The following is a 21,859-nucleotide window of genomic DNA, read 5'->3' as shown; positions in this document are numbered from 1 at the left end:
CTGCGAGTTTTTTAAACAATACTTTTGCCTTGGATTTACCGTTGGGTTTTTTCCGAATGCTTTTCAAAACGAATTCTATAACAAAATATATTTGAAGAGATCAGACCCACCGGAGGGTTTTTTATAATAACAATTTAACTCAACACAACTTAAAATAACTTTATCGGGGAAATTCTCACAGTTGTGTAAATATTTTTTTCCCTCCTAACGAGGCGATAATTGTTAAATTTCGTCAGTAGAACAATCCGAAATTTATTATTCAGCCCTTGCTGTATCCTTTTTTAATGTTACCCGAGTGCGCGGAGGTTAATTTAATTTTACTTACTGATGGCTGGGCACAACTGAATAATCCTTATAGAAAAGTTTAATGGTGAATTCGTTCGTCCTCAAGGCAGATTTCAACGTCCACATAAAATGGTACATATATTTCAATATCAGTTTCGGCAATTTCTGATGTATCTTACTTTTCTCTAAGTAAAACTTATTGACATGAATATCTTGTCCTGAGAATGTCTGAAAACTTAATTTTTTTCCAGACTTTTATGTGGATTCTACATTTTATATTCACATTTCACATCGAGTTTTCAATGATTCTACAGATACAAGGTAAGTTTACAAAAGAAAAAAGAAATCATAAATTCGCGTTTAAAAAGTTAATACAAATATTTGGTTAGGAACAATGGATGGTTTCTTTTCATGAGTTCTTTTCTTTTTACCTGTAACTGTTTTGGGAATCAAGGAAAATGTTTTGTAATTAGTTTATGACAAGGATCTTCCCGAGGAATATAGTGTGAGGTATATCCGTGGATCAAGATATCGCTGTTTCTTAATATGCTTGTGCTTGGAAAAGAAACTTTTGACAATATCAAAACAAACTGAATGAAGATGAAATCTGTAGGCGTTAAACGTTCGTGCAAGCATTTTAATTTATCGATGTTTCCTACCGGCAACAAAGTAATCGACTGAACAACGTAACCGACAACAAGTAAAAAAAAAAAAAATCGTCTTTAATCAAACCCTGGAAGTCTTTATTTGGATAATCTCATATTGCAGACTGAGATGATCTCAACATTTTACTAGGGGAAAAAAATTAAAAACATCGACCTACTAAAAAATTAATGCCACAGAAAATTGTTTCGGTTATTTCAAGCAATTGTTGATTTATAGCGAGCAGGAGTCAAAATGACTTAGTAAATATACTAAATGCAAACCGCGTTTAATAGCTATCAAGGCGAAAACTTCGAGTACGAAGATTTATTAGTTTAAGGCTCATCAGTTAGAGCTTGTATCAGTCAGTCTTTTCCAAGCCTAATTTGCGTGACCTTTCTGAAGTTTCTTACAGATGGACTAGTTATCAAAACTAATCCCAGTTTGCAGTTCGAGAGTCAGTTTATATTTCTAAAAAATCAGGACTCAAAATCTGTCTTTAAAATGTAATCATTAGGACATAGTATCGCTTCGCTTTTTTTCTCGAAAAGGCAGACCATTTCCGATCGGCTTGTACCCTTTGGATGCTACTCATGGTGTTAATGACACAAGCAGTTGCAGGAACTTACCTGGAGTTGCAAATGGCACAACTCTAGCACCAGGACATCTCGAGGAACCAAATACTGCCTATCGCTTCCGAAAGTCGCAGTCGAGTTTTATCCGAATATCAAACAGTGGAATCTATAACACAAACTCTATAACTTTACTTAACTGGTTCAAAACCGAAGCCACTATGGGTCACCAGACGATACTACAACTTTCTTCTGAGGGCAAGCTGGCATTCCTTATGGCAACTGATGGTGGCATGATTTACCTTGAGGTGTATCCAAAATGCAACGTGCAACCGAGATCTATATTTCCAGATATCACAATTGAAGCATCTACTTGGTATTTCATTGGAGTTTCATATGATCACGCAACTGGTCTGATGGCAATTCGGACACGGACTCTCGATGGACGCCAAGTTGATGGAAGCATTTCAGTGGGTGTAATCAAGTTGGACACCGGGCATGATATATGGCTTGGTTATGGACCTAAATCACCAGGAGCATTCACAGGAAGCATGGCGTGTTTTCAAGTTTATGACGAGCCTTTAATTGAAGAAGATATTACGGAGGCCATGAGGATGTGCCTTCCAACTCAGTGGTCAGGTAGGCATCTGTGTAAAAGATTGGAGAAAAATCATGTATTATCTTAACTTCTGCATGCAATGCATATAAGTGGGAAAGTGCGGTGGCCTTGTGATCACTGGGTAAGAATCCTTTTCGAAAGATCCGATTAAGGGCTCTGCTTGAAGTCATTTCGTAGAGTTTTTAGGCAAGACAATTTACTCTAAATGAGCACAGTGTGTGTCAGGGAAACATGGGATGGACTGCTATCTGATGGAGACGGAGTAGCAATGCCTCGTTTCACTTACCCCTTGAAGACCGGGACTTTAGCTACTTAGTTATAGTGTATGTGCTACCCAACTCCTACGGTGAAACGTTATCTTAGCTTTCCCAAGATTCCATCGGGTAGATTAAATGAATGCGATAAACGAAACCAACATGTGTGTGTGTGGAGGAGCAAAGGGAGTGTTTTAAGGTTTTAAACTCTTTATGATATACTTTCCTTGTAATATTTTACCCGAAGTGAAATGAAGGACATGAAGCGTCCGGAAGATAAGCAACTATCAAATACTAATTGCAGTTCAAAAACTTTTATATAAAGCCCCAAATTTTTTTGCTGATATGCATTTTTTTTCTTTTTAATGTGACACTGAAGAACCTTTTGCCATATACGCCCTTAATGACAGCAACCAATTAATCGACTCAAGTGGAAATTCTAATCCAGATGGCATCGCACGCAATATTGACGAAACAGACGGTCCATATGGAGAAGGGAGATCTATTGCATTTGAGGGAAACTCAGAGAGCTATATTCAAATATCACAAGATGGCGAGTTTTCGTTGACAGCTTCCTTTAGTATACTTGTCTGGATTTACAGGGATTGGTCTTTGAACTCGCTCATTGGAAATGGCGGTGAGATCGTGACATTTGGCTCCGAGAGTGGGTCAATATCAGGGTTGTTGTTCGGCTGTGCTTGTAACAGGAAGCTTCTGGGGAAGTTTTATTTTCCAAGCTCAGGCAAAACTACCGAGGTTTCGTATTCTCTTCCAAATTTTTTGGTGTCTACAAGAGAGTGGTACCCCATCGCGTTAGTATACAACAACGACACAGGACAAGCTAGACTGCACGTAGGCGGAAAATTACGAGACATACAGTATGTTGGTACGGGCTTTGTTGGATCAGATACAAATATTTTCATTGGAAAAGGATTTAACGGAAGGGTTGCTTGTTTGCAGTTCTACCGCAGACCACTGCTAGAGGAACACATTGAAGATGCTATGGATAAATGTTACGTAGCGGGTCCGAGTAAGTTTGTAGATTAGCTAGATCTCGTGCAAAAACAAAGGTGATTTCCCACATAAGTTGTAATGTATTGAAACCTGCAGCATTTCCAATTGCCAAAACGTTTTTATTTGTAGAATTCCATTTTTCAAAGGATATTGATGTTCTCATTGTACACATCTTTTAAATAATTGGCTCTCCAAGTTGGTTTAATCTCAGAATTTAAAATATACTTTCTGAGTCAAATAATATGAAAACGCGGTGTTGCGTTCTTAGCCTTAAGTGGCGTAATTTATGGATATATTTGATTTATTAAGCTTCGCCGACCGGCAGGGACACCGCAGCAGCTTGCGCCAGCTACTGCAGGCCCAGTAAACCCACCCACCCCACCCCAGGGGAGGACATCCATCACACAGTAATCTCGTGCGTGGGAAATTAACGTCTCCTGCCCCTACAGGAGACGGAACCTCCATTTATTCGTCCCTATCCGAAAATACTAGAATATCTAACCATTTCTTGACGTTATAGAAAGGTAGCAAATTCTTCTAAATTATTTTTAAGACCCGGAGTGTTGGTCCGGCCGGTGCTCGAACCCTTGACCTCCCGCACAACAGTCCAGCGCTCTATCCATTCGCCACCCTTCGGGAGCGAGGCATTTTTCAGATAGTTCTTCTTTCGATTCATGTGGAGGGATTTTATGTACTCATGAACTATATAGCAAACACCCTATGGAGATACTAGAAGTTTCGCATATCTATCTTTTATGTGGTGCAAAACGATACTGCTGCAATCTTTAAGTAGTAGAGCACGGGCACTGAACATTTAAAAAAAAACTCGGCGTTTTAAAAAAGAATTTTTACCATATTAATAAACTGCATTGCTAAATATGAAATATGAATATCTTCCTTTCGTTTCCTTTAGCTCCAGCTGTTTGCCAGCAGAGGAACAACGTGACCGTATCTCCGTGCCCATCTGTTGTCCCAATTTCATACAATTCCATGATTGTTATTTCGGTTACTGTCTCAGAGCTGCTTTCCAGTACCCTTAACGATAGTCTCTTAACAAGGACAAGAAATGTGACCAGCGCGTCGAGAATGACTTCAATCTCAGCAAACACGACAATCACAAGCTTAGCAACAATATCTCTTAATACCAGTGATGTTAATGAGCAGACCACAATTTCCACAATTTCTCTTCTTTCGAAAGACACTGTCGCTAAGTCGATGGAGACTCGTTCAGTTTCCGACGTAGATGTCACCATCACTTCTGCATCATACCACGACTCATCCAGCATTAGTTTTTATCGGAAACCAACGCCTACATCAACCAACGCAGGGAGTATTGAAATGTCTTCAACCGCAAATGGACTCGTGATGAGTGAACACTTTGGAATAACGCAGGAACTGAAAGTTAGCCATAGCACGCAGTCACCTTCTGCAAGAAGTATTTCTACTAGCTGCAGTAGGTTAATACCAAGCTCTAAACTTTCTCACTCTTCTACAAAGCTCTTGATAAACTCGTCGGAGACTGCTACCCAAGCAGATCAAAGCATTCATTCAAAATTACCTTCTTTCTCCAACATTGGCATGAAATCCACAACGACGCAAGCTCTTGGACTACCATTTACATCGAGCCGCATTTTTTTCAGTCAGAAAACAAACAGTTCAATCGAACCGAGTCCACCTGTTACCAAATCTGTAGAAAGCTCCTCAATCGAAGGTAACACCCTAAATGTCTGTTTTAATTTAGCGTAACGCACAGAAAAAGTAGAAGGACTCAACATCATGGACTCCAAGCAACCCTCCCATGATGTTGATGGAATCCTTTTCTAGCTCTAAGAATGACCAGCAAATATTTTGGATCCTAGAGTTAACCTCCTCGTCGTGTACTACGAGGCACAAGCTAGATAAGTAGGGCCATTCCTATTGGTAAAGGGAAGTCTTTAAGGAACTTATCTAACCAAAAGCTGGCGATCTCAGCAATAAAATAGGGTTCCCTTTATGCTACTTATTTCATTTTCATGGGCGATGAACTATTTTTAGAGCAGATGAAGACTGATAAGACCATGGTCCTCAATTTTTTTAGTTTAACCAATCTTGGTTTCATTTCATGCATACTTTCAATAGATCATCCAAGACTTATAAACTTGAGCCAGTGGAGTGAATGGTCGTCTTGTTGCGATCCTTGTGGGAGTGGAATACAATATCGACGAAGGCCATGCAATAAAGGAGCTATAGAAGATTGTACTGGAAATGAAACTGAGACAAGAACGTGTAAGGCTCCTTCTTGCGAAGGTAATGGTATGCAACCTCGTTCCCACGATCTCTCATCTTCCCGCCTCCTGGAGGGAGCGAGGAGAGACCCTGGTTTAGGCTGGTCACGTGTTTAGAGAGCAAAAATATTCCTTAGGGACGAGTCGTTTGTTCGCTCGAGTTTTGCCTCATATCCTTTGTCATCTTCAAATCGACGCTATCTTTGTTCAGGTCGCCACGTTTTATAGCAGCCTTTAAGTCACTATATCTCGGATTTGGTATTGTAACCTTAATTCAAAACCCAAACAAGTCCAGTGTTTAGAAGCGATGCATTCGGGCAGAGATGCTGTGGCCGTTTTACCGACGGGATACGGTAAATCTTTGATTTTTCATCTTCTTAATTCTTCACTCTTCTTCGAGAAGTTAAACAGTCAACGACCTGTACCTTCCTTGTCATTTCGTCCAGTTTTTTATGTTGTTTCGCCTTTGAATACCTTTATCAAAGATCAAATAAGAACGAGCACCGGCAGCCGTAGGTTTTTTTGTGACTAAATTGAACACTGGCACGTCAAATTATGTAAACAAAGGAAAGCGAACAGTTAAATGTAATCGCGTGCGCATATTTTTCCTCTTCTGAAGGAAATAGGTACTAGAAACAGAGAGATTGGTTAGACGAGCACAAAAAAAAAATTTGTACGAATTTTCCTGGTCATGGACAACATCTTCGCAAACATATCTGCCAGCGACTGAGTCAATCGAAGGTAGCTCATTCTGAAAGAAATTTGTCACCTTTCGTGAAAATACTCGCAACTCAGAAGCGACAAAGAAGTATCTGGGACCGTCGAGACGTAACAAAAAACAAATCTGGCAAAACACTATCGAAGATACAGTTGTTTACTTCTTTTCCAGCCAAAGACTGCATTTGTGCTGGTGCTTTTACGAAATTTAGACCGCGAAGGCTTTTCTCAGATTCCCTTGCAGCATAGCCAGGGTGCGTGACACAGATTGAGATGTCTCTGTACATTGCTTCACCGTTTCGATAAAACTCTGACTTTCACTGATCACCGTTTTGAAAGAAATAAAGTTTTTCAAGCGTCTACATAATAGATGTGGAAAAAATTTTTCTCGTCTAAACGGCCGGCCGTAAATGTCCTCGGCGGCGGCGAGCGATGCGCGATTTCCTTTCGCATAGATGTTCTTCGAGAAAGATACGTCTCCAACTGATTTACAAAGCCTGCAACAATTGATATTTACCGTGGTGGAAGATTTACTGATCTTTATGGGCGTCTGCTGAATATTCTCAGTTGACATTCTGTTCGAAGCGCTTCACGTGTAGTTTGTTTTTATTGCCAATAAGCTATGCTCGCCAGTGGACTAAGTGGAGAGAAAATCCCACTTATCTGCCCCTCCCTCAAACCGCTAATTTGAAATCTCCTAAAATCTGGGAGACACGTGACCAGCCTAAACCAGGGTCTCTCCTCGCTCGCTCAAGGAGGCGGGAAGATGATAGACCCTGGGAACGAGGTTGAATGGTTTAGGGATAAGTCCTTCACTTGAGCCAAGTGGCCCAATTAGCTGAAACTTATTGTGATTTCCATAGCATGAAGTGACTAGGAGCATTACTCCCCCTCCCCCCCCCCCCCAGTTGAGAAGTTGCACCCAATATTTCATCAGGTTTCTCCAAAAATGAGTCGGTACTCATTTCAACTCCTGGGTGGAGAGAGGTACTCTGAAAGTAGGCTGATAGTTTCTAAAGAAACTGTATGGGGCTGCGTCGGTGGGGGTAACGAAATAATTTGAATATATCAACAAAGTTGAAATAGTAAATTGGCCACCGTTACGATTATAAAAGCTGACGTTTCGAGCGTTAGCCCTTCGTCGGAGTGAAAGACGAAGGGCTAACACTCGAAACGTCAGCTTTTATAATCGTAACGGTGGCCAATTTACCATTTCAACTTTGTTGATATATTCAAATTACTCTGAAAGTAGAGTGCTTTGTTCAAGAACACAACAAAATAAACCGACCAGGGCCTAGGCTCGATTTCCGCTGCTCTCTCGAGTCTGGTTTTTTTCGTTCCATCCAAAGAGTTCGGGGAGGAGCGCGGGCTCCGGTTCCCGACCAGCAGTTGATACGTAATTGAGCCTAGCCAGCGGCTCGTCTCTCGAAAGTCCCAGTGTTTTGAATATCATACAATAAAAATATCAGTTAAAGAAACAAGAATGACTGGTTTGGATGCCAGAACCTGCTTCCTATCCTTTAAATTTTGATTTTTTTAAACATGGTTTCGGGCACGTTAAATTACCGCGACTTTCGAGAAACGGGCCCCAGGTCTCGAACCGGACAATTCGACCCGGGGTCAGGACAAGGGGAACGATCAAGGGAATGTATCTTTGAGGTCCTCAATGATAGTTCTAAGCATAAGCTGTTTTTGGAAATTCTCACAACCCTTCTTCTTGTGTTTGACTTTTAGTAAGCAAGATAATTAAGGTGCACTACTTACAAAAAATTCTGGAAACCTTGTTTTACCAGCGTGTTTTCATTGCTTTAGCTACCTGTTTCAATATCACTTCAACCTTCACCGAGTGGACGTGGAATGATTCACTGTCGGTGATAAATAGCTCTAGCTTCATCTCCCTGGAAAAGAAATTGCGAGAAATGGTCAGTATGTTCGCCACGACAAGTCTTCACAAGAACCTCGTTGAACTATTCGAGATCAACGTCTATAAACGTCTATCTATCTATCTATCTATCTATCTATCTATCTATCTATCTATCTAGCTATCTACCTATCTATCTCAGATCAGTGTTGAGAAATTTCAATTTTCCTGCTAGATGCATGGACAACAAGTGGTTGAAACGACTGATATGTTATGGAGAGACAGGCCAAAAGAGACTGAATAACCGACGGATAGACAAGCAGACAGATAGAGAGGAAGCAAAATATACACAGACAAACAGACTGACTTCTTGAACGACTGAGAAAATGAGTTCTTAGTCTGACTTTGACTGATTCAGTATCTGAAATGAAGGTTTTAGAGATGTTTGGTTTATATTCTAGATCACCGTCTTGTACCCTGATGAAACTGTTAGTGTTACTCTGTTATCATGCCGGTGAGTTCCTACAAGACATTTCAATAATTATAAAGAGTGCAACTCCAAACAAAAATAACAGCATCGAACAACCAGGAGTTGTCTTATATTTCATTGTGTTGTTCTGTCATAGGAAAGGGAGTGTTATAGTCCATTTTACTGTCGCTTTTTACGTGGTTGATTCAGATCAGATGGTGAGGCTAACTGAAAATATGAGCAGCAAAGGCGGACTCCTAGCTTCTCTTGTACTGGTGAACATTACGACTAATAAAGGTAATGTGCCACAAAGATGCACAGTTTTAATGTTAAATGCCTCTATATCGTCATGAACATCTCGTTTATTCATTCATCGCATACATTCATTAAACCCAAGTGGTAGAATCGGTAACACGTGCTTTATATAGACGTGCTTAACTTTTACTCCTCGCGACGTTGGATAAGGCAATAGAGAGATTTAGCACTGCGTTTATGTGAAGCGGGAAACATCAGCTTTCCCTTTCACGTTTAGCGCGAAATAGCATGTACCTTGCGGCTATAGCTCCGCTTAAGCTGACGTCATGGTGGATTTGAAGGAACCTTTGTGTGACTCAAAGATAGTTTTGTGCCCTTTTTCCGGTAATTAACTTCTACTTTGTGTAAGAAAAAGTGGAGAAAATCCTAAGTACAAGGCCAATGCGAAGCAGCTAACTCTCACGCAGAAACAGCAAAGCACCACCTGCAAACGTGAGAAAAGGGCGGGTAAACGTGGTCATGTGGCCTCTCTTGGCGTTCATGTTTCACGCAAACGGGGTGCTAAATGTCTCTATTCGCACTAAACTAAGGGGTTAGGGTCTCCCACCTTTTAGGGATGATCAGGATATGGAGAATAGGGCAGCAAAGCCCTATCAAGAGTACTTTTCACTTATATTCCTCCTCTAGGAGTGACACTCAACACTATAAGAATTATTTCGAGAGGACAACACCTGCATGGTAGGGAGCACAATATCCAAACCTTGAAAAATGGCATATAATTGTGACAAATTTGATACTTGACCGACAGAATTCCATAAGAACACTGAGTCTCACAGTTATAAGCAAAGAGTCAACAAAGAACACCACTGAGGTTTTTGGCACAGTTTACAGTAATCGTACGCTAATTTTTCTTTGTTCCCACAGAGTAGGCTTAAAAATATCTTAATTTCTTCATAGTCTCGAACCAAGTTCCTATCATTACGGAAGCATATCTGACAAGTGCCTCTAGTCTTCGGGTGTCTTGGACTCCAGTCGAGGAGAGCATTAATGGTTATTACCTGGTATATCGATCTATCAATACCAGCCAATGGACAAGCGAGCGCACTGACGCCCTCACACTTTCTCGTCCTTTGGTGAACTTGACAAGTGGTGATGTCTACCGAATCAGGGTAGCAGCGTTTAATTCTGAAGGGAATGGTATCCCTAGTGAGGCAGTTGAAATTAAAATGGAAGAAGGAGGTGTGTTGAAGACAAAGTGTCTCTCCTTGGTAGATTAATTTGAGAACAAATTAAACAGGGATACAGATAAGCTCCAAGTGGTGGAGATTAATTATGAAAGGGAAACATATTTTTAGATTGCAGTTACCTTAACTTTAAATGCTGTCAAAGTATATGGAGAAAGTTACTTTAACGCACTTAGCTTATGAAATATCATTCCAATATCTACAGCTCCGAGGGTTGCCCCGGTAGTTTCATTGTTGAAAGTAAGAGACATCTCTTCCTTGAAGATCTCATGGAGTGCCATACCTGTGCAATTCGTAAATGGAAAGCTTTTAGGTTACCACATCGTGTACGAAACGTTGAAAATAGCTGATCGGGATGTTGATATGGCCGTGGTTCATACAGTAACCAAGCCAGCGACTGACAAGACTGAACTCACTTTGACGTCGTTGAGTTCATTCACGCTGTATAGAATTACAGTAGCGGCGTTTACCGCAGATGGAATAGGGAAGACTAGCAAAACAATCTTTGGAGGTAGGGTAAATATTAGTAGTAAATATTAATGATAAAGAATGGAACACCAGCACCGTCACCGCCATCAAGAAAAGAAAGATATCTGATCAAATTGTCTCAATTAGAATGTGGCTATAATTGGTCAATTTAGCAGGCTATATTTCCTTGTACGGTCTGCTATATTCAGAGGTTTGATTGAACGACAATTTTGCACTCTATTACTCGTTTGCCTGTTTGGATTTTACGTGCCGTGTGCTTCCTGCGTGGGCCATAAATCCGAGCAGGAAAAGTCAAGGCCACACTTTGTCAGTAAGAGATAATTATCCAATTATCCACGAAAGAACGAATTCTAATGCTATGCTTGTACACCTTAAAACAGAGTTTGTATTTAAAGGAAATGATTTAGCAACAGCTAAACCATTCCCTCGAGGAAGAAAAAAAAGATGGACTCTTGATTTTCCTTAAGTGAGTAGGATTTGCCTTCAAACAGCGTTGTATGGTGATCTATTCGTTATGTCTGTATTCCTATAGTCTTTGTGATCTGCTTCACCATAAAAAAGCAACATTTTTCCTCCATAGAAACCTGTGCTTGTCCTGCAAAGTTGTACACAAACTGGGCCTCTTATCCCCCTTATGTCACTGAAATTGATCAGCAACCTGGCGGAATCATCGGGGAGCTTATTCGCGATATGATATCTTATTCATGTGGTACATGCGTGGGAGGGCATGGAGACACATTTCTAGACCTTGCATACAACGGGAAAGGAGCTTCCTCAAAAAAGACATCTATGGCTGAAGTGCGCAGTGACGTAGACGATAAAACGCATGTGAGTTTCCCTGTCATAGGAAACATGGACGATGAGAAGTATCTAAAGGAATTTATTTTCATTCCCGTGGTTGCCTCACCGGGTATCGCTTTCATATCTTCGGGTGATGAGCCGAATAGACAAGAGGCTATTACCTCGGCGTTGAAGAAAAGTTGGCCCATTGTTGCTCTCTCATTGGTGATGGCAATAATGGTTGCGATCTTCATTTGGATCGCGGTGAGTAGTTTGCGAAAACGATGAGGCTTATGGCAGACTGATTAAACGAAAAGACAATGCACAACAACCCCGTTGCCATGGCCTTTTCCCTTATTGGGGTGGGATTGCCAAGTAAGGGAAAAGGCCATGGGAACGACGTTGAACGCACAATGTCAGTAAAAAGTTATCACATGAGAAGAACAACAGACTTTCGAAACGCGGACATGGCTTGGGGACGAGTGAGCCCTATGCAATGCAAATTAAACACTCTCATCACTGTTACTTTAGCTGTTGCATTGAGGAGGATGCTCTATCGATTTGAAAGGCTTTACTTAACCATTTTCTTGCTCCTAAATAATCATGTTTTCCTCCTAATCAGTTAGTGATAGGAAATATATAAAGACGTAAATAACTAATATAGAATCTTACCACTCTTTTGCAACAGGAGAGACAGATCAATTCAGAGGATTTCGCACGGTCATTCTTAAAGGGAACTGGGGATCTAACATGGTTTTCATTGGTGACAATTACCACAGTGGGGTTAGCTTTGATTTTTGGCTTTATAACATAACACCAATCTAATCAATGAGTGCTGCGTGAAGTATATCTTTCTGTTCTCATTTTAAAGCGATTTCATTGCCGAGAAAACAGCTGAGTTGTTGTGGTCGAGGTAGCTGTGATCACCTGGAAATATCTGTCTTATTAATAAAAACTTATCATTAACAAAAATATCCCGGTTACAAAACATCTCTACATTAGCACTCACATACTTATTGACGGGTGTAGTTAAAACGTTTCAAAAGGCAGTTGGGGGGCGGGGGGGAGTACGGTTATAAAGTTTTGGGCGTCTTAAGTGAGTGGCTTCTAAAATTGCTCTAATATGTGTATCAGCGGGTTCGTAGTCACGCGGCGATATGGACTGGCGATCAAAATATTTTGCGGATTATTTGGATTCACGAGCCAGCTTAACCATCGGGCTTTTATGTTCCTAACTTCTGAAAAGCAAAATATCTCAATGAATGAATGAATGAAAACTTTATTCAAGAGTCGAGTGTCAAGTGTCAAGTGTATTTAGCTTTACAGGTGTAAAAACTAATTGGGGACACTAATTAGTTACGTATGATGCTCGATCCTCGCAGTAGATAGCGCTATTTAAGCAATAGCGAAAAGTCAGACTTAAAAAAAAAAAAAAATCAGGCCTGTACGGGATTCGAACCACTGACCTCTGCGATACTAGTGCAGCGCTCTTACCAATTGAGCTAACAAGCCAACTGGGAGCAGGCCGTTAAGTTGATTCGTAATAAACCCGTGAAAGTGATAAATCAGATACAATGAAATATATGAAGTTCATATATATATATATATATATATTTTTTTTATCTACTGCGAGGATCGTGCATCATACGTATCTAATACCGCAGTTCAAAATATATGAACTTCATATATTTCATTGTATCTGACTACTTAGTTACTTAATCTAAATAAGTTTAAAGATAAAATTATTAGTTATTTACACATTTAGAGTAAAATTTCAAATGTAAAACTGGAGCCTTATTTACATACTAATAATACTTTTAGATGGCTAAAAATTATACAGAATGATAAAATCTTATTTTATGAGCGGATTTCACAGTCCACGCAGGTGTTTTTTTTTTAACAATTCGGTCAGGTTTCGTTTCTTTATGCTTTGTCTAAAATCGTTTAAAGATGTGTCTCCCGATCACTGACGCTTAAAATAATATCAGATAATAGTAAGAGGGGGGAGGGGAGGGTGGGTGGCCATTGTTATCTCAGCCCTCCATGCTCTTTTGATGCTAATTCTTAGCCAGTGTTATTCGTCACTGCCTGCAGGTTTGGAGACAGAGTGCCCACGGCAGCAGTTTCCAAACTTATCGCGATCATTTGGATCGTGCTTGGCCTGGTACTAATTTCTCTTTTTATGGCAATGCTGACGGTGTCTTTGACTGTTATGACTACAGATGAAGGGCGATCGATGTTGTACGGGACAAAGGTAGGTTCATATTCACTGAGATGATCTATGTTGATTCATGGAAAACCATGATCTATTGAAAGCGAAAACGAACTCATGCAATTTATGCTGATAAACTAGTTGACAGTCATTTTCTGCTTGCCTACATATTGATGTTGGTCTGATCCAAAGATAGGTCATAACAATAGAAAAAAATGCGTGTTTTCGATAAGAAATCAAGCAGTTTGTTCTTCGCCAACTGTTAGGAGTTTGCGAAAACTATGGCTATCAAACACTCAAGGTTTATTTATTTTATTTATTTATAAAACAATTTGCCAAAGGCAGGTAAATTCACGATAGAACAAGGTTGTCCCCTACTAGATAAATTACCCTACCCTATGCCCTAAAAGAAGACAAAATTAAAACCCAACCCACTTACATGCCCCCATCCTGATTAACGTACTAAGTATTCCATGATTAGACAATAAAGCTATGAAGTTCTGATTTAACAATTAAAATAAACGAATTTCGAATAAGGTGACGGCATTAAAAGATTCTCCAGCTCATCGACTTGGAATACGAAGAAATGCCCGCGTCGGTAAGTAAAAGTTGGACTCTTATTAATTGATAAACATATAAAAAAAAAAAGAAAAGAAAAAAGAAAGGAAAGATAAATTATTTAAAGGAGCTACTCGCAAGTTCGAAGTGTCAGTTCGACTAAAGTTATCGATTAATAGTGCCGGCAAGTATGGGGACATGAGGCCTGGGCGAAAACTATTTTTCGATGGGATCCCACCTTCTCAATTAAATCTCTTAGAGACATAGAAGTATTGCTTCAAAATAATGGAACATGGAGATATCCATGGCAAATATACAATGGTGCACCAAAGCCTAGAAAGGTTTAAGATTAGATAAAGGGTAATGGGACAATTACAGACTAGGATAAGCATTTGATCCATCTACATCACTCAGTTTTAATTTGGGATGCTTTTTATTTCATCAGATCCTAGAGACACCCTCGAGGAAGCATTCGATGCTCTTGAAAACAGAGAGACTGATGGGTTACTACTGGACGCGTATGTGGCCGGAAGTGGTGTCAACGACAAAACTTACCGTGTTAACCAAGTGATTGACGTAAAAAAAGGACTTGGGGTGGTACTGGCTGGGGATGCAATGATTTTGCGTTATCGAATACGCGATTTTGTGAAGAAAAACGCAGAAAAGATCACAAGGATTATTCAAAATAGTACAACACCTCTGCTGGTGAGTTATACTATAAATTATCCTGTATCGATTGCAGATCAGCTGCAGCCATTTCACAGCATTAGCCTTCGAGAGTAGACAATTTTATTCGGCTTTTTGTTTCACCCAAGTCAGCGTAGCCACGTATTTTTTCCAATAATTGAAGGACACATATGCGTTAGATTGGGAGGGACAACGAATTTCATCGACTTCGCACCGATTTGAATTGATACTAGAACAGTCCTTAACAGGAAAAACAGAAAGGTCGATTCTCCTGACAACAGAAAGATTTATATCAACCCCATTGACCACTTTCATAAATGGCTGCCGGATTAATATTCTTTTGTTTAAATTTAAATTAGCCTTTCTGGCCTCGTTCTCCAGTTCAAAATTCAAAAGAATGCATGATCTCAAGCGAGGCTAGTGAGGCTAATTTGAATTTAAACAAAAGAATATCAATCCGGCAGCCATTTATGAAAGTGGTGTATACTTACAACGTAACCGTCTCTATAAATAGCAACCAAAACAGAGTATTGCTGAGGAAAAGGTGCAAACCCTTGTGGATATCAACTCTCAAATCTTCCGAGATGCCATCACTTCAGTGACAGGTGCTCTAATTGTGAGTGTTATGCTTGGAATTGCCTGGGAACTCTTTCGAAAACGACGCCTTGGCCGAGAAAGAGGTACGGACTTAAGAGTAACATCTCTATTGCATATGCAGTCCTCTAACTAATTCTTTACTAATATGGTGAGTTGTAAGGATATGACTGCATTTCAGTTAGGCTATGCTCTCATTTTGTAACTGGGATTTATTTAATGACAGAGTTTCTTTGAGGAAAAAACTATAGCTATTTGCAGGTGTTGTAATCCTCTTCGTGTCACTAAGAGACACATAAGGCCTCGACCAGAGTTCGCCATCGATGTCTGGCGGGTGCTTGCCGCTCCAGGTGCCCCCAAGTCCAGTTGTTGTCCTTCATTTCCCTTTCCACCGTCCTCCCCCAGGTTTTTTTCGGTCTTCCTCTCTTCCTACGTCCATCAGGGGTCCATCTGAGAGCAACTCGTGGTAGTGCGGCTGGTGGCATGCGCAGCACATGCCCAATCTATTTCCATCTCTTCTTCTGGACTTGCTGTGTGTATCAATTTGATTTGATAATGATTTGCAGGTGTTGTATCAAAAAAGAAAAAGGTGGCAAAATTGATGTTTTCCATGAAGATGATTTTACGATGAGATCAATATCTTTAGTCACTAATTTCCCTGTGACAGAAACATGTTATTGGCAAATGTTCGCGTTTCAACGGAAGAACAGTGTATGTAATGTTGGAGTTCTTTAATATAATAATTTGGATGGATTAACAAAGTTGAAGTGGTAAATTGGCCATTGTAACGATTACAAAAGCTGACGTTTCGAGCGTTAGCCCTTCGTTAATATAGTCATAACTCTTGAAAATGATCTGTTTTTATTTCAGGAGAAAACAAAAACTCTTGTAAATCAGATATGGCAGAGGCTGTAGACGACTTCCATAAAAAATTTAAAGAAACGTATAGCAGGTTAAAGAAAAAACATATAGAGCAGTTGAGGACTCATGAGAGTTTTGCCAAAAAGACTGAGTGCAATACAAACATATAGCATCACTGTTTTTGGGTATATCCTCGAAGTACCAAGAATGTCAAAGATAATTTCTAATTTAATTTCTTCCTAACAAAGTTTTTGGACGTGTGGGAAGATTGTTTACCAAGAAGAAGAGATTTTTTTGTCGACTAAGACACTAAAACACAAGATAAGTCTTTCTATCTACAAGATGTTTTCCCCACGATTTGCACTTCATTTGGGCAAGGCTAGACAATCCCTCTTGCCAAAACGAAAGGTATGAATTCAAGACTAGCTTGCTTTGGCCTTAGGCTATCAACTGGCGATGTAGAAAATGATTAAGTTGAACGTAACACGGTTAAGAATGTTTAACTTTAATAATTGATATTATCATTATTATTAATAGGCAAGAAACCTTGGGCATTTTCGAGTAAAAATTTGTCGAATCAATTTTTCTTGTTCGCTTGTGGATCATGACAATTTTAGTCAAAGGCTGCACCGTGAACCCTCTCCGGTATTTTCTCGATTAGCTGAACCACAATCAGTACTAGATCCTCCGTCGGGGCCACCATGATCTCGTGTCTTTTATTTCGGACCCTAATGAAGCACAGCTCGTTCTGAGGGTCTAACTCTCGCACTGCGGAACGGGCCACATTAATAAGGTTCTGATATTGCAATGCGTACAGTTTTGTGGTGGTGAGGTCGAGATTTGATCGCATTATCAGGCCGTCCCGATTTGCCACCATGAGTGCGATTACACCTTGATGACCTTGGATACGTCGCAAGACTCGTTCAACGTCTGTTTTCGAAACTGATGCTTGAAAAGCTTGCATGTCAAGATCATCCATTATTCTACGAGAAGAAAAGTTCTAACTGAAAGTGATACGTTAACATGAAATAAACTTGAAACACAAGGCTTTTGCCACTTTAGGGTCCAACAGAAATCCCAGTGATCAGTCATGGGGATGCGACCTGGATCTGCGTGCGAGTACATTAGTTACATTTTTAAGTGGCTAGCTTGGTGCGTTTTTCAAATAATTAACCTAAAACCAGCAAGTGAAGACAACAATCGGTAATATGCGAAAGAATCCTGAAAACCTCAGGGAAAAGTGGTTTCTGAACGAGTAAGAGCGAATAAAATCATTGTCACCACAATTCACTGCATCTTTATTTCCAAACGACTTCAAATACTTGGTTACTTGGATACACAATTTAGAAGACCTCATTATAGTTGGACAGATGGAAAAGATAAATCATACTTAACTGTCACGGTGTAAAAGACGTTAATTAAGAGGAAAACACTTGAGATTTTGTAGACAGGATCTTAATACGGTTATTTTCCGTCAAAGGCCAAAAATATTCTTTGTATGACGAAGTACTGCTTACATCGAAAGAATCAGTTTTTAAAGCATTTGCGACATACTTGGGAGGAATATTTTAAATCATTTCAGTAATGATAAAACCACAGTGCGAATATTTAGAATGACGTGTGTGTATCAAAAATCTCTTCCCCAACGATATTTAGCGTTCAGTTGAAACAGAAAAGTGGATTGGCTTTGATATCGTGTTTAGGAAACATGTCTTCGCAAACTGATTTTGTAAGCTACCGTGGTACAGGAGAAAATCATTTGTCGTGTATGTAACAACGTCAACATACACTCGCATAGGTTTAGCTACCACTGAGGTCTAAAATCTCCATTTGAATCTTTTTCCCAGTCATGATCAAACAAGTTCACTCAAAACGAAAGTCTCACCTTGCTTGTCTTCGAAGTCGCTGTGGGAAGGCTGCTACACTCAATAGAACTAAAAAAAAAACGGTTTTCTAGAACCTGAGTTTAATGAGTACCCTTGCCTAGGGCTTCTCAACAATAACAGGTGTTTTAATCTTATTTAGTTTACACACAATAAAGCACAGCAATTCACAATTACTGCCGGATCTTATATTTACATTCGAATGTAACCTGACGTACAGGAAAAAGGGAAATTTTAAATTTGGGCTGTTTTTTCGAATTCTCACAGGTATCTTAAATTCGAATTTCGTACAAATTTTCACTTTAGTTTTTTTTAGCGGCCACAAAAGCAACAGTTTTGGAAAATCATAGATACAGGAAGATAGAAAAAAAGTTGTAATAATAATTACAGAAATGAAATATCGTACATAAACTAAAGAAAAAAATTTAAAATTTTGGTGACTACCTAATTTTTTTTCCCTAATTTGTGCGAGGTTCATTAAAAACAGCATGAAGACTTAAAATGTTTGTCAATTTGAATGATTATTTTTCGCTAATTCACTTGAAGCTGTCCTATGACCGACAAATAAACGTGTGCTATCATATAAGTACCCACTGACATAAAACAATTTTTAACGTAAAAACTCAAAATCACATCTCTTACGTCGGTGGAAGGTATTACAAGATAATTTAGTTTTATAATCTCAGCTGATAATGTAAATTGGCCACTGTAAAAAGAATCTAAAGCAGATGTTTCGAGCGATATCCGTATCTGGAGAGATCAAATATCAACAGAAATTTTGCTCACAAAATTCCTGAAAAACGATTAAAGTGCTAGGTGAGAGTTCGTACATCTTAAAATATTTGAAATCAGTATGAATCTTGTCTAACCTCCTTTTTCATGTAGTATCCTTTTAATTAAACTTTGCTATTACGTTGCCCACCCAAAATTTACTGCTTTCCTTATGCTCAAGCACAGGCTTGCCGTCTTAAATAAGTAAATAGTAAACAGGAAAGAGAAAAAAAAGAAAGAATGGAAAAAAAAAGAAATATGGTGCGCTGCGCTCTTATTTTTTAACTAGCTGAAACTATTTATTTAAATACTACCTAATTTTAATGTAAGTTTAGGATTTACTGGGGAAGGAAAAACAAATCATCTTTGGTTAGTGTGAAGATATAATCAACATCTAATCCCCAAAATTCGTGTGAAACAAATTTTTGTGGAAAAATAATGTCATATTTGCTTCAGAATTACTTCAATAAGCGAAATACTAGTTTTGTTAAGTTTGTTTGGTCATTTTTTTACGGAAGGAAAATCTCGCAAAGAACGAAAGTTGATACGAATGGGCTTAAGAGCACTTTTAAATTTAATTTATCAAGGTTTACTCGAAAACGTTTTTTCTGGGAATATGTACATAGCAAGTGGCTCAAAAACTCTTTCCTTTCACCAGAGCTACCAAAATTAAAGATCGTCCGAATGCAATCAAAGATGTCAGTTAGTATGCACCTGCCAAGGATGATCCATTTAATCGTTATGGTTTTTGTTACACATATAACAAAGTACCTGAAGAAGTTTGACATATCCGCAGACTGAGAAACCCGAGGATACCGAAAGCCTAGCAGAAAAAAAATGAAAATAAATCAAGATTTAAAAAATTACAAAACAAAACAACAACAATAAACAAAAGCAAAGTCAACCAGTTCTTCGGACACGACAAACTTTATTTTGTGAAACCCTCAGTGACACCACCATCCTTGAAGGCTACAGTTCGAGATAGCGCCGCATAGAATTCCACGGGTGGTAACAAAGAAATCTATTGAAGAAACCATCCCTCGAGCAGAATGACCCTCAAAATCAAGAAACAAAGGGAAAAATATTCACATCCTTGAGAAACGGAATACGAAATCTTTTACAACTGGTTGATACCTAAAATGAACCTATTGAGTAATAATGACGACACTGGAAATCATAACAAAATCGAAAATCCGTGTACCATTTTGATTGAGTCGTTTAAAAACTTCAACAAGAATATTTTCCTCTGATGTGGATACACTTTTCCTTCATAACTTTCTCTTTTGAATCAAGGATTAGAATGAAAGAAAGGAAATTAAACTTTGTATAGCAGTAGCATTTCTTTAACTCTAAAATTCCAGATTAGTTTCACGCTTTCTTTGTTAGTAAAGAATTTTATAGATAACAGATTTGTTCTCTTACCTTTGCTAGAGACATTATTTCAAATTAGCTTCGAACAGAGGTAGAACTGAAAGCTAATTATAATGACCTCCCTCGCGTTGGTGTAGCAAGATTGAAACAAATAACTTAATTGTACAGTAACTTTAGACCTTAATTACGGTGGCCTACAACTGTCACATCAAATTAAAGTCACTCAAATCGAACTAAAATCACTCGCATCAATTAAAAATCACTCACGTCAAATTAAGATCACTCGCATCAAAATAAAGTTATTCACATTACATTGAAATCACTCACATCAAATAAAAATCGCTCACATCAAATACAAATCGCTCACATCAAATACAACTCGTTACATCAATTGGTCAGCGGCTGAGTCAATGAATGCTATCCCCAATGTGTATTCGGTCTTCCACTTTACCGCCATTTTGTACGATCCGTTTTGTACGATCGTTCTTTGACTCGACACTAGTTCATTGATCAGAATTCTAGCAAATATGTATTGCACTAATTGTGGAAGCGATCCATGTTGAAAACTGTAAATTCTGCAGAACCTGTGGCAAAGGTAAGAGAAATGTTGCACCTATTTTATGTTCTACATGTACATTATGGACGATCGGTGAGATCTAGTGTTGCTCATTTCGGCTCAACATCGACTTGCACGTGTGAAAGTGGGATTTTGGGAAAAGAACGATCGTACAAAATGGCAGTAAAGTGGAAGACCGAGTAAACATTGGGGATAGCATTTATTGACTTAGCCGCTGACCAATTAATGTAACGATTTGTATTTGATGTGAGCGATTTGAATTTGATGTGAGCGATTTGAATTTGATGTGAGCGATTTGAATTTGATGTGAGCGATTTGAATTTGATGTGAGCGATTTGAATTTGATGTGAGCGATTTGAATTTGATGTGAGTGATTTGTATTTGATGTGAGCGATTTGAATTTGATGTCACGATTTGTATTTGATGAGAGTGATTTCAATTTAATGAGTAACTGATGTGAGTGATCATAATTTGATGTGAGTGATTTTAATGAGCGATTTGAATTTGATGTCACCGATTTGTATTTGATGTGAGTGATTTCAATTTAATGTGAGTAACTTTATTTTGATGTGAGTGATCCTAATTTGATGTGAGTGATTTTAATTTGATGTGACAGTTGTAGGCCACCGTGGATATGTCATTTTAATTTGATGTGTGACTTTAATTTGATGTGACACTTGTAGGCCACCGTAGTTGTAGGCCACCGTATAATTCACTAATGTTTTTTAAATAAAAAGATAAACTCTCCTTACGTTTGAGCGATGCATCCCCATCGCAGATCTCTGTTCGGAGAAAATGGTTTTACATCTGCAAATATCTTCTTAACTTTATATTTTTCAAAACAACTGTATCGGCGCTAGGACAAATAAAAAGCATCAAT

At 38.9% G+C, this 21,859-nt stretch overlaps 2 protein-coding genes across 2 annotated transcripts; one reads left to right on the top strand and one right to left on the bottom strand.

Annotated features, from left to right (window-relative positions):
• The first annotated feature begins 8 nt into the window (after positions 1-8).
• LOC111339535 (uncharacterized) lies at positions 9-16,958 on the top strand. Its single transcript, XM_022946216.2, has 18 exons — positions 9-417; positions 537-606; positions 1,479-2,138; positions 2,752-3,402; positions 4,300-5,097; positions 5,505-5,672; positions 8,180-8,289; positions 8,690-8,742; positions 8,855-8,994; positions 9,910-10,191; positions 10,402-10,707; positions 11,266-11,729; positions 12,154-12,248; positions 13,560-13,719; positions 14,215-14,275; positions 14,681-14,940; positions 15,437-15,602; positions 16,387-16,958. The coding sequence occupies exons 1-18, from the start codon at positions 415-417 to the stop codon at positions 16,545-16,547; spliced, it is 4,608 nt and encodes a 1,535-aa protein (XP_022801951.2). The 5' UTR covers positions 9-414; the 3' UTR covers positions 16,548-16,958.
• LOC111339536 (dynein light chain roadblock-type 2-like) lies at positions 16,862-21,815 on the bottom strand. Its single transcript, XM_022946217.2, has 4 exons — positions 21,732-21,815; positions 19,803-19,854; positions 18,263-18,311; positions 16,862-17,360 (listed from the first exon to the last, which is right to left on the bottom strand). The coding sequence occupies exons 1-4, from the start codon at positions 21,750-21,752 to the stop codon at positions 16,991-16,993; spliced, it is 492 nt and encodes a 163-aa protein (XP_022801952.1). The 5' UTR covers positions 21,753-21,815; the 3' UTR covers positions 16,862-16,990.
• Positions 21,816-21,859: the final 44 nt, after the last annotated feature.

This window comes from Stylophora pistillata, chromosome 14 (assembly GCF_964205215.1).
Source record: "Stylophora pistillata chromosome 14, jaStyPist1.2, whole genome shotgun sequence".
NCBI lineage: Eukaryota > Metazoa > Cnidaria > Anthozoa > Scleractinia > Pocilloporidae > Stylophora > Stylophora pistillata.
The sequence above is the reverse complement of the archived record's forward strand: the minus strand, read 5'-3'. Positions and strand labels throughout refer to the sequence as shown.

Bases quoted from the DNA above. Each gene is read 5' to 3' on its own strand.
- LOC111339535 (XM_022946216.2), top strand. The intron at 8,743-8,854 runs GTGAGTTCCTAC...GTTCTGTCATAG, and splicing joins GTTACTCTGTTATCATGCCG to GAAAGGGAGTGTTATAGTCC. The intron at 8,995-9,909 runs GTAATGTGCCAC...ATTTCTTCATAG, and splicing joins GAACATTACGACTAATAAAG to TCTCGAACCAAGTTCCTATC.
- LOC111339536 (XM_022946217.2), bottom strand. From the start codon at position 21,752: ATGGGGATGCATCGCTCAAAC. The intron at 18,312-19,802 runs GTACTTTGTTAT...TTTTTTTTTTAG, and splicing joins GATATGTCAAACTTCTTCAG to TTCTATTGAGTGTAGCAGCC. The intron at 17,361-18,262 runs GTGAGACTTTCG...TTCTTCTCGTAG, and splicing joins CGACTTCGAAGACAAGCAAG to AATAATGGATGATCTTGACA.